At 41.3% G+C, this 12,500-nt stretch overlaps 1 protein-coding gene across 1 annotated transcript in view; it reads right to left on the bottom strand.

Moving 5' to 3' along the window:
- bcl10 (BCL10 immune signaling adaptor) overlaps positions 1–2,012 on the bottom strand; it is a 2,514-nt gene extending 502 nt beyond the window's left edge. Inside the window, exons 1-3 of the mRNA XM_027142548.2 lie at positions 1,790–2,012; positions 764–1,052; positions 1–671 (exon numbers count right to left, since the gene is read on the bottom strand). The exon at positions 1–671 is cut by the window's left edge and continues 502 nt beyond it. Coding sequence (XP_026998349.1) covers positions 268–671; positions 764–1,052; positions 1,790–1,840 — 744 coding nt within the window. The 5' untranslated portion in view covers positions 1,841–2,012 and the 3' untranslated portion in view covers positions 1–267. The remainder of the gene's footprint in view (positions 672–763; positions 1,053–1,789) is intronic.
- Positions 2,013–12,500: the final 10,488 nt, after the last annotated feature.

The raw sequence follows: 12,500 nt of genomic DNA, 5'->3' as shown, positions 1-12,500 counted from the left end.
TAATATTTAGATGTTCATTTCTGTACTATGAGTTATGTTATGATGGTATTATTTAGAGGTTTAGCTTCATCATACTTGTACCTGTGAGGTGTGTTTTTGGACTGAGGAATCAGTTAGTCATAGATGTAATCTGGTTTAATAAAGCTACCACATCAAACCTGCAGTCCTCCCGTATTTTGTGTTTGTAGTACAGAAAGTTGTGAGATACAGGAGAAGCCTAGGGCGCGTTAAAGACCGTACTGAAACACAACACCTCTATTTTAATGCTCAGAGTTCATTGTTGACAGACAGGTTTAAGGAACGCGAACGCAGTGGCAGGAAGTTAGCATCACCGCTACTTCCCGTGCTCCCACAAGCACCTGCTTCTGCATCCTGGTCCTCAATAGTGATGTCATCAGGAAGGGGAGGGGCTCCAGGATCACCAGGTTTAGGAAGGCTGGAGGATGTCGTTAAGCTAGCAACGCCGCTAACTGACATACAGTCCTGTCCCCTCTGCCGATTCACTGCAAAAGAGAGGTTCATAGAGCTGCTCATCACAGACAAGGCGGGGCTATGTTCGCCGTCAGGGTGGAGACAAACGGTGGAGCACTTATCATAATCAAAGTCTGCCTTTGACAGGTTGTTTGTGCCTCCAGATGGGTCCTTCATCATGGAGCTAGACACTCCTGCTGCTGCAAACACACAGACACATTCAACAGAACTTCAACTTTGCTCTACTGACATAATCTGGACTTGTAATGGAGCTGCCGTGTGTTAGCCCTACCTCGGAGTGCCTCCAGTTTCTCGTTCTTGCACCGCTGAACCTCATCAGTGATCTTAGTGACAATGAAGTTGAGAGTTCCCAAGTGCATGATCGACTCGATTAGCATGTCCAGACCTCGAGGGTTCTCTGCGATAAGGTCGAGTAATTTACCTGCCTTCTTTCCCCGTGTGCTCCTGCAGCTGATCTCCTCCGTATCCTCTCGTGTCAGGATCCTCTTGGAGCGCAGGTAATCGTAATGCCTCTCTGCAATCAGTTTCTCTACCAGGTATGGACGAAGAGACTCCAGAGCCTGGAGGAAAAATAAACACAAGTGATGTATTACTCGAGTGACTCCATCTTTTCCTGGAGATGTTCTCTTTCATTAGCCTAAAACAATACTCGGCAGCATCTCAGAGAGAGAGAGAGAGAGAGAGAGAGAGAGAGAGAGAGAGAGAGAGACATGATGACTGTCACTCAGTGTGTGACACTTGACAGAACAGGAACATTCCAGGTGTCAACACTGAACTGGTTAATGATCACATGGATACAACACGCACACACGCGCGCACACACACACACACACACACACACCTTAAACACCTCTCATACCTGTACCTGACAATGTAGACCACGCCCCTACCTATCTGGGATTGGCTTGAAAACATTCGTGACGTCATGACCAGGTCCAAAGCGCCGTTTTGATGCTGACTGACCTGGAAATGACGGCAACCCGCCTGAGAGTGCGCGCGCCCGCGTGCGCGCCCACAAGCGGTTCCTCACCATTATCACACTAAACTAGCTTCTGTTTAATTTTACTCTAACTTCTACTTTCAGGATTCTCACATCTAAGCTACAGACTAATGTGCTCACACTCTCACGCAGTTATTAGCACCTATTTGTATGATTAGGTTTATACAGCAATACAAAGGTGTATTAATGTAAATAATGACTTTTATTTGTGTTTCTTTATCATGTCAGGGTAGAGGGTATAAAGGGCATATATAGGGTTATATACCCTAACCCTGGGGTATAAAGTTAAACACTTACATTCTTCTTCACTTCGGCCATTTCGTCTTCTGTCAGGTGAGGAATCTCCATTATAAAGGTTTGTTATAAAGCACGGTTATAAACAATAATTAAAGCGCATTAAACTGAACTTTCTGGTTAAATCGCCTACAGTTTAAACTACATTTAATGGACACGAAGAACAAACAAGAAAAGAACTTAAAGAGAAGTTCTCTCCACTTCCTTATCGAGCGCAGTGACGTCACACACCCAGGCGACAGAACAAAGGCGGTTGTGGAAGGCCATCAGGGCAAAACGTGGATAAAATGTACGCTGTATTACACTATGGAACAATCGATGTAGACTAGTTTGTATTCAAAGTCCTTCAATTGTGACTACAAAAGAGGTTTTAAACGCACGTATTAATTAATCTATATTAATCTACACGCACATATGCATAACCACTAAACAATAATAAGTTTTTTAAAATTACAAATGTATTCTGAAATCTCTCATGTTGATGACCACCAGGGTGCGCACATCTCTCTCTACTATGAATGATGAGCTTTTTTTAATGCAAGGATGATACTAGAAGGCACAGATTACTCCAGAAGTTGTCATTGTTGCTCTACTAAAACTGTGCTTTAAAAAAAAAAATCCTAATTTTACTTAATTTACACCCACATCTCAAATTCAAATGTTTATTTGTGACTATAAACATAGACGGTATGACATGTAGTGAAGTGTGTTTTACGACGGTTCCTTGTAGCGAGAGGAAAAGCTGCAATAAAAGGATAGATAAAGAGAGAAAAGAAACAATAAATATAGATATATGAATATTTAAAAAGAGGATACAAAAAGTAAAAATAAAAACAGCACAACATGCAATGAATGGGATGGAAAGCAGATAAGTATGGTGTATGTAATTTAGGTGTGTTATATACATGATAATGTGCAAAGTATGTAAAGTTACCAGTATGAAAAGAGTTCCAAACTGATGTGTGCATTGTGCAATATAATGTAATGGAAACTGTTCACTCTTGCAACTATTTGTTCATTAGCAGTTGGAATTTCCTCTCCTGCTTCATGCTGAAGTCCACCATGAGCTCCTTTTATTTTTCTGCTGTTTGTCTGGCACCGTGTATCATCATTGTTGGAGATGAGGCCCACCACAACAGTGACATCAGCAAACTTGATGATGTTTATGATGTCAGACACAAGTGTACAGTGAGTACAGCAGGGGTCTCACTACGCAACGTTGCGGTGCTCCAGTGCTGAGGATGAGGGGAGCACCTGAACTGCTTGTGGTCTGTCTGACAGGAAGTTAGATATCCAGTGAACACAGAGACGGGCTGAGGTCAAGTGTGTAAGGCAGTGAGGAGGTGATGAAGTCTCTGACTAGTCTTTCAACTAAGGGCAGACTGTGTCAGGTCTGTCCACACGAGGCTTCCAATGTGCGCGAACGCAGACGCATGCAGTCCATCAACGACGGGTTTGAAGGTTGTCGCTCGCACATCCCCATCCTGCCTTATGGGAAACGTCTTTCCAAAGTAGACACCAGCCGTCAGCTACATCAACTTCTTAGCTGAACTCGTGCAGTCCGAAAAAAGTCATCATCTGCTACAGAGGAACAAGAATTGCTCAAACATGACCGCACTTAACATGCAGCTGTTAGTATTAATATTTATTATTATTATTATTATTTCAGTTATTATTATTATTATTTCAGCTGTCCAGTCTGAAATTGAACTTAGAGCCTCTGGCAATCACTGTGTAGCTCATCGTTATTTAATTGTTGGTTAATTTAATTTTCTGATAATATATTTTTTATAATTTAACATTGATTTCCACGAATGTCCAACGAGACAGAACCTATTTTTTTTTTTATAAAAATGAAATGTACCATGTCTCATATGGTCTATATTTATAATGATGATGATCCAATAAATTCTCCTATTGATTCATACAAGCCTGCCTTTTTTTCTGTTTCATTCTAACCTGTCATCAGTAATAAATAATACATTATATGTTTGGAAACTACACAAAATTAAAATGGTCCTTCCTCATGTGTGTACAGTGTTATCAGCCACATCCTGTTTCATTAGGAAATGTAACTCTTCTGTGCTTATAAAGAATAATAATGACAACACAACTGAGATTTAAGAACAAAAACACTTATTGAGATAAATGAGTTATAAAAGTAATAATATGGACAAACACAACTGTGATTTGAAGATAAAGAAAAAATAGCTTGTCTGTGTGGAAAAATAGACATTAGTGATTTACAAGAGATAACTTTTTATCTAAAGAAGAAATAGATGTTCGGTTTAGAAAAAAAGAAAATTGGGGTAACAAATTTATTAAAGCGTATATTAATTACTCATTAAAATGAGAGACAACTGGTTTTGTAAAGCATTTAATAAAGAATGTATTCATTGTTTATTAAGAAAGACAAAACTATGTTTTTGTGAAAGTGTTAAAGATAACTATTTAGTTTTTTTCAGTGGCAAACAAGCATTGTTCAATACCCAAACCACATTTTCAAAACTCTTCACACAGTCAGCATTACCAGCACCAATGTGTGCAAAACAGTTAGTCTCACCTACTAAACTCAGACCAACACAAACACACAACAATTCTCATTCAGAAAACACACATTTCATTCACAACCTAAAAAACACCAACATCAGGAAGCTTTACATAATTGATGAATTTTTCTTTTTTAAAGTTTCAATGATTTTCCACATAAATCAGTTCTTCATATAAAAAACAGTAACACAATGTCACTTTATTGAAAGCATTTGTAAGGTCTGTCCTTATACTGTATGTGTCAGGTCTGTCCTTATACTGTATGTGTCAGGTCTGTACTTATATGTGTCAGGTCTGTCCTTATACTGTATGTGTCAGGTCTGTCCTTATATGTGTCGGGTCTGTCCTTATACTGTATGTGTCAGGTCTGTCCTTATATGTCTCAGGTCTGTCCTTATATGTGTCAGGTCTGTCCTTATATGTCTCAGGTCTGTCCTTATATGTGTCGGGTCTGTCCTTATACTGTATGTGTCAGGTCTGTCCTTATATGTGTCAGGTCTGTCCTTATATGTGTCAGGTCTGTCCTTATATGTGTCAGGTCTGTCCTTATACTGTATGTGTCAGGTCTGTCCTAATATGTGTCAGGTCTGTCCTAATATGTGTCAGGTCTGTCCTAATATGTGTCAGGTCTGTTCTTATGTGACCTTTGATCCTAACTGGCCCAGTCTGACCCACTCCTCAACAGCACACACACTCAATGTGGATGATATTATCGTTTATTTTCTGCACACAGAGCAGTAAAAAGGAGAGAATAGTGAGTCTTTTCAGCCGGGATGCAGTTCAGTCCACAGCAGTTCTCTCTAACTCTGCTGCCAATATAACAAACAATTTACTCAATGTTGTATTTAACAAGACATAAAAATAAATCAAAATTCTGCAATGTCTTAAATTTAAATGTGATCGTATAGTGCATTTAACATTAATTATGAATATAAATCAAATTATTAGAACATTAATACAGCATAACAGTTTCAATAAACATTTTCAAAACACAGGAAATACTATAAACAATTACCTGCACACAGAGCAGTAAAAAGGAGAGAGAATAGTGAGTCTTTTCAGCCGGGATGCAGTTCCGTCTACTCAAGAAAACATTTCACGCAGTTAGAGCACATGGGAAAATGGCGGACATTAGTGCATTCATGCAAACGGACAGAAAACACTCCAAAAATCAACCAGTGCCCACTGTGTGCAATCTCTTACATGCATTGTCTAATATTCGAATATTAAACCAATATTTTATAACTCTTAGCACGGAGCTGCAAAAGAACCGACTCACCCACAGCAGTTCTCTCTAACTCTGCTGCAGATATTTCGAACTCAGCGCGCAATAGCGCCACCGGCGCGGCCAATAGGGTGCGCGATTACATTACAGCAGGATTTATTTAAAGAACCCTCTGTAATATTTATCCCGTTACATACACCCCCCTTAAATCCTGCGTAATGAGGATATACCATAACAAGAACCAAAACACAGTGAAGACCGAGAAAAAGAAAAAAAAAAAGAAGAAAAAAAGAAAGAAAGAAAGAAAGAAAAAAGTATGGAACTCCCACTTCTTGTTGTCAGTTAATAACGAAGTGAATAAAAACTGCAACGAGTATGATTATCTGTCAATCCAAAGATTCTTCAATAAGAAGTACCTAGAGACAAGGGCGGCGCCTAACCCCAGCCTGAAAGTAGATTAAAGAGATGCCTGTTACACCTCAAAAATTCCATCATGTAATAACTCAATTGATTTCCAATCTCTATCAATTCGTTTCCGTGTGCTCAACTTTGCATGAAATCAAATGTAACACCTTAAGTAAAAATGTTTTTAACTAGATAAACAAAAGAACTCACTGTAGAGTCTGAACTGTCTATGTGTTGTTTGTTCATTTCATAAATCAGTCTTTTAGTAGGCTTAATGACTCTGCCAAGTCTAGTTCGAGTTACTGCTGCCTCTACCTGCCTTGGTTGTGTGCAAACCACAGACTCCTCATCCTTGACTTGAGTTGAGTTAGAGTCTTGACCTCCTACATCAGGCAGATCAACATCACTTGTCACATTCACATCACTTGTCACTTTGGCATCAGTTCTGTCCTGCCGGTTCCCAGTATCAGTGCTTGCCGAGTCCAGTCTCTCTGACACACAATCTGACATGTCAGGTAAATCTGTACAGTTCGTACATTCATCCCCCTCATCAAAACCATCAGTGTTACTTAATATCCAGTTTGCAGTTCTGTCATCACGATCAACTTTGTTTTCCTGGAGATCAATTTCAACATTCACGTCATCATTTTGATCTGATTCCTGATGTTCATCAACTGGCAGGAAGTCCACAGATAACAAAAGATTTCTATGGACTACCCTCACTTTGTCAGAGTTGATTTCCCGAATCCTGTAAACATTGATATCAGGATATACCGCCATGACTTCATATGGAGATGACTCCCATTTGTCAGAAACTTTTCTTCTACCTTTTTCGCCTCTGTTCGCAACCAAGACTCTGTCTCCAACAGCCAGTGAACAGCCTTTCACCTTTCTGTTGTAAAGTCTGCCATGTCGTTTCTGTTCTTTTAGAGTGTGCATTTCTGCTATGTGAGCGGCTTCACGCAAGTCTTTCTTCAGCTTGGACACAAAATCTTTGTAATCCACCACATCTTCATTAAGAAGCACATTTTGAAACAGGACATCAATTGGGAGACGAGGAACTCTGCCAAACATAAGAAAGAATGGCGCAAAACCTGTTGTCTCATGTTCTGTGCAGTTGTAACAGAAGGTAAGTTGCTGTAGCATCTGAGGCCATTTTGATTTAACTTTAGGGGGCAATGTCCTGATCATGCTTCCAAGAGTCCTATTGAACCTCTCAGCAATGCCGTTACCCATGGGGTGGTATGGTGTTGTGTGCGATTTGTCTACACCCGCCATGGTCAATAGTTCCTTGATAAGCTTGCTCTCAAAATTAGCCCCCTGGTCGGAATGAATTCTCTTGGGGAATCCATAGACCAGAAAGAAGTCATTCCAGAGTCTTTTTGCAACCTGTTTGGCAGACTGATTTTGGCATGGAAATGCATGGGCCATTTTTGTAAAATGATCTGTCACAACTAGTACGTCTACCGACTTTCCTTCTTTGACTTCTGCTGACCAAAAGTCGATGCAAACCAGCTCAAGCGGTTCTGAAGTTCGGATGCTCCCTAATGGGGCACAAGCATTGGGCTCCGAGGTTTTACCAACCACACATCGATGACAATTCTTTACATAATCATCAATATCTTTTTTCATTCCAATCCAGAAGAATCGTTGTCTCGCAAGTGACAGTGTTCTACTACGTCCTTGATGTCCTGCTGCATCATGGATTCCGTGGAGAACTTGAGTTTTCAATGAAGCAGGTACAACAAACAGGTAGAGTTTCTTGTTCAATTTTGGATCTCTTTTCACCTTATAAAGCACACCGTTACAAACAACCAGTTTATCATGGTGTCTCAGCAATTTCCGCACACCTGTGGATTCCTTTGATTGTTCTTTCTTAGATGGTTTCCGACATCTTTCAATATAGTACAAAATCCGACACAACGCGCTGTCTTTTTCCTGTTCAAGTACGATATTGCTGTGTTGCAAAGGAGGACTAAACTGTTGAGGTTGTGAGATGGCTGGCACTGTCCCTAGTACTTCACTCAAACCCCCAGTAGTGTGTGCTGCCAACACTGCAGAAACTTCCTGACTCCCAGAAGAACCTGAAGGCAAGAGTCCAACACTGGTAGAGTCACAAGAACCTTTGCCATCCTTCTGCACCACCTGCTGATTACTAGTGCACTTGAAAGCATCTCGGACAGTGTTGTCAACTACACCACTGACATCCTTCAGGAGGGATAAGTACGGTTCAGTGATAAGGCGATGGCCTATACAAGACTGGACAAATGGCTCACGGCTCAGAGCATCCGCGACAACATTTTTCGTTCCTGGGACATACTTCAGATCAAAATTGTAAGAAGCAAGTTTTGCCACCCATCGCTGCTCGCACGCATCAAGTCGGGGTTTAGTCAGAATATATGTTAGAGGATTATTGTCGGTCCATGCCGTAAAGTGCCGTCCTCTCAGCCAATGGCTAAACTTCTCACATATAGCCCACTTCAAGGCAAAGAACTCTAATCTGTGAGCTGGATAGTTCATTTGTGAGCGAGACAGAGTTCTACTTGCGAAGGCTACGGGTCTGGCAATCTCTTCACCCGCCCGAACCTGTGACAATACAGCTCCCACTCCATCGAAAGAAGCATCGACAGCCAAAACAAAAGGTCGGTCAAAGTCTGGGTGAGCTAGTGTTACATTTTTTGTTAATTCTAGTTTTAGGGTGTGCAACGCTTCTTCACAATCAACCGTCCAGTCAGCTGGCGAAAGTTTGAGGTAACTAACTTTCTTTCTTGGCTTGCGTCCTTTCGTGACAGGAGTCTGTTTCACTGAACCTGATGTCAACTTAAATAAAGGCTTTGCTTTTGCTGAACATCCTTCAATAAAATGTTGATAATATAGAACCATTCCAAGAAAGGATCTGATCTTTTTTTGACATGGTGTTTTTCCATCAGGCTCCATCAGATCAGAAGCCTGAATATTGTTAATTGCCTCAACTTTACTAGGATCAGTCTTAATCCCTTCTTCACATACAACGTGGCCAAGGAATTTCACAGAACGCCTCAAGAAACAACATTTCTTTGGAGCCAACTTTAGGTTGTGATGTGACAACCGCAAGAGAACCATTTCAAGACGTTGGAGGGCTACTGACTCAGAGGGGGCAAACACCATCAAATCATCAAGGTAACAGAGGACGCTGCTGAAATTTTCATCTCCAAAGATAGACATCATCATTCTCATGAATGTGGCTGGGCTATTAGAGAGACCCTGGGGAAGCCTATTATACTCATGGAGTCCAAATGGTGAAGAGAATGCCGTGTACTTTTTGTGTTCTTCTTCTAGAGGGACATTATAATACCCTGAGGTAAGATCCATGGTTGAGAAGAAAGCGTTGCCTCCTAATGCAGCTAACACATCCGACTGGTGTGGTAAAGGGTAGGCGTCTCTGACAGTCCTTGCGTTTAACCATCTAAAATCAGTGCAGATTCTGAGATCTCCATTCTTTTTCCAAACTAGGACGAGTGGGGAAGCGTAGTCACTATGTGACTTGCGGATGATTCCCTTTTCCTCCATCTCATTTAATGCTGTCCTCAGTTTAGCATACTGGCTTGGCGGTATACGCCTGTATGGAAAACGGAAGGGTCTGTCGTCAGTGAGGTTAATACGATGGACAAAGCCTTTAGCCTCTCCACAGTCCATTTTGTCTCTTGAGAAAACTGGGTCATACTTCTCAATAATTTGCAACAGCTTATCTTTCCAGTGATTTGAAACTTCACATGATTCCAAGTCAAGATCGCCAAGGTTCAAAGCACTCAAGACATGCCTCATCTCTTCACTGGATCTAGGTGGTAAGGGTTCCTCAGTACACTGCAGATTTGACTGAATCTGTTTCGGTAGTGGTAAATCTTGCACAGCAATACAAGGTGACACGTCAGCTATTTTTGCATGTCTCCTCAACACAACTCGGTGATTAGTGGGGTTGATGACTTTTAAGGGGATAGAACCATCTCCCCACAGCGGTGTTATAACCCTCCCGACCAGTATTTGTCTTGGTCTTGATCTGGATTCAGTCGGTTCCACAATAACAGTGCTGCCTACTGACAAGACAGAAGACTGAGGTAGCTTACCCCAAACCAGATGTTCTGTTTGCGGCTCTAACGTCACAGTCCTTTGTAACTTTACAGTACCGACTTTTTTTGGTATGGATTCACCTCTCCATCTTTCTGCATTTGAGAAAAGAGACAGAAACATACAGCACTCATCACTCTCATTGTTACTAGACTTAGACATGAGCCTCCAATAACCGTCAGTTTCTCTCAGTTGCATCAGAAGTCTCTTTATGACGTTTGTGCCCAAAATAATTTCTTCAGTCTGCCCAGGCACAACTAGAGTAGGAATGATCATGGAGCAACCGTACACTGTAGCTTTAAGATCATAGACTGCAGTGGGGGCAACACGATGGCCACCACAACCAACAATGACAATATCTTCTGCCGACTGGCTTGTCATATCTGGGGTACTTTTCAGCACCTTTTCTATAGCGGACTCGCTAATAGTACACGCCATTGATCCACTATCAATTAAAGCTTCAAGGGTGAGATCCTTTTCAACTGAAACAGATGTGTAAAACAAGCTATCAGCTTTTGGAACTTTCTGAACACCCTGAAAGATTACTGTTTTGTCTGGTTACATCACTGAACATGTGACATACAGATTCATAATCCATTTTATCTCCAAAACTGGACATGGGAGATTCACTTCCAAGATCTACGTGATCCTCCCTCACACGTAGATCAATTAGTTTGACTGCTGGTTGATTGAGGACACATTCTTCCTTTCCTTCAGACAACGGAATCTGGGATGGTCAGGTGAAAAACACTGGAAAGAGAGCCTTTTGTCTTTACAGTGAGTAAAAGCAGAATGTGAGGTGTCCTTGCACACTAAACATGGTGTATCATTCAAGCCTGGAATTCTAGGCATGGTGTTTCTCTTCCTATATTCCTTGCTCGCCTGTGCATTACTACTATTATTCATCAGAACTCTCTCCAACATACCGATCACTTTTTCCAGAGCCATGTTTTCTGACTGTTTCGACTGAAGTGAATCCTGTTCAGCTTTCACTGGGTCTGGACTGGGACTTACACGCATCTCATTAATACTGACTCTATTTTCACATTCAATCTGTCTATTCCCTTGTCCAGTGGTTCTGAGATTTTTCTCTGAATGATACTCGTTCAGGATCTCTTGCACTTCATGAGCTGTCCATTTGTCAATGGTTTTCGAACGAAATGTCAATGCTAGATCTGAGTTTGGACAATTCCTAATGAACATGCGTGTGACTTCGATCAGTTGGTTATCTAGTACCTTTCCCTGTTGTTTCAGACACTCAGCTGTGATGTCAGCAGTATGGTTCAGGCGTAACCAGTAATCAAAGGGATCCTCATGAGGTTCTGGAAGGGTAGTGTAGAAATCTTGCAAAGGAACAGGAGAATACTGTTGACAACTGAAATGCTTCCGTAGTAGGGTGTAGATTGCATCAGGAGTTGTTCTGATATCTAATCCGCTAGACAGCATCCCCACTTTAACAACATCTTTGGCTTTGCCTCTCAAGTGGATTAAAATTTCTTCACCTTGTTCTTCAGTAGGCAGAAACCCCTTTTTCAAGAAGTTCTTCATGAGCTCCACCCACTCATCGAGTGTAACAGTGTCAGATTTGTCACCTCTGAAAGTAGGAGGATCTTTAACGTCCCTCTGACGCACTACTTGAATCTGTGATGTACATGGCATAGAGCACTGCTCAGGTGTGTATCTACTATTGTGGTTATTTTTTGCCTGTTCAGGTGCAACTTCTGATTGACTGTGCAAATTCAAATGTGCGAGGATACTATCTGCCAATTGAAGGCCTACTTGCTGCACTATGTTACCCATCTGACTCATCATGTCACTGCTAAGGACTGGAGTTGAGGTACTAATTGGCTGTGTATTACCAGAACTGCAATTCACATTAACAGGGTTTACATTAGCGTTCGGCTCAAGAAGTGCATTCACTTCTAACCCCATACCATTGTTAGCAGTACCCATATTAGAGCTAGAGCTAATATCTGGGAAAGGAATTGGTGTCACTAATAGACCTCTCCCTCGACCAACACTAACCGGACTGCTCACATACCGAGATCCAGGTAACCTTGTGTTTTCCATAATCAAGTAATAAAAGTATAGGGATGGGAAAATAAGAAAAAAAATGTGTATACTATATCATACAGCTGTGATACCTGGACAATAAAATATCAAACCACTTTAGAGTGCCCATTCAAAAGTTGTTTTTTTTTTTTTTTAAAGTCCAGCAACAACTAATAACATCTTAGCTGAAGGTTCTGTGCAGTGAAGAATGATGACAGGTCCGCCGGTCCAAAGTTGGGATGATCTTCGACCACCTTGATTGAGATCCGGGTCACGGCACCAATGTGACCTTTGATCCAAACTGGCCCAGTCTGAGCCACTCCTCAACAGCACACACACTCAATGTGGATGATATTATTGTTTATTTTCTGCACACAG

The sequence above is a fragment of the Tachysurus fulvidraco genome, chromosome 1 (genome assembly GCF_022655615.1).
Source record: "Tachysurus fulvidraco isolate hzauxx_2018 chromosome 1, HZAU_PFXX_2.0, whole genome shotgun sequence".
Taxonomy (NCBI): domain Eukaryota; kingdom Metazoa; phylum Chordata; class Actinopteri; order Siluriformes; family Bagridae; genus Tachysurus; species Tachysurus fulvidraco.
Note: the sequence above shows the minus strand (reverse complement) of the source record. Positions and strands in the feature narration are given on the sequence as shown.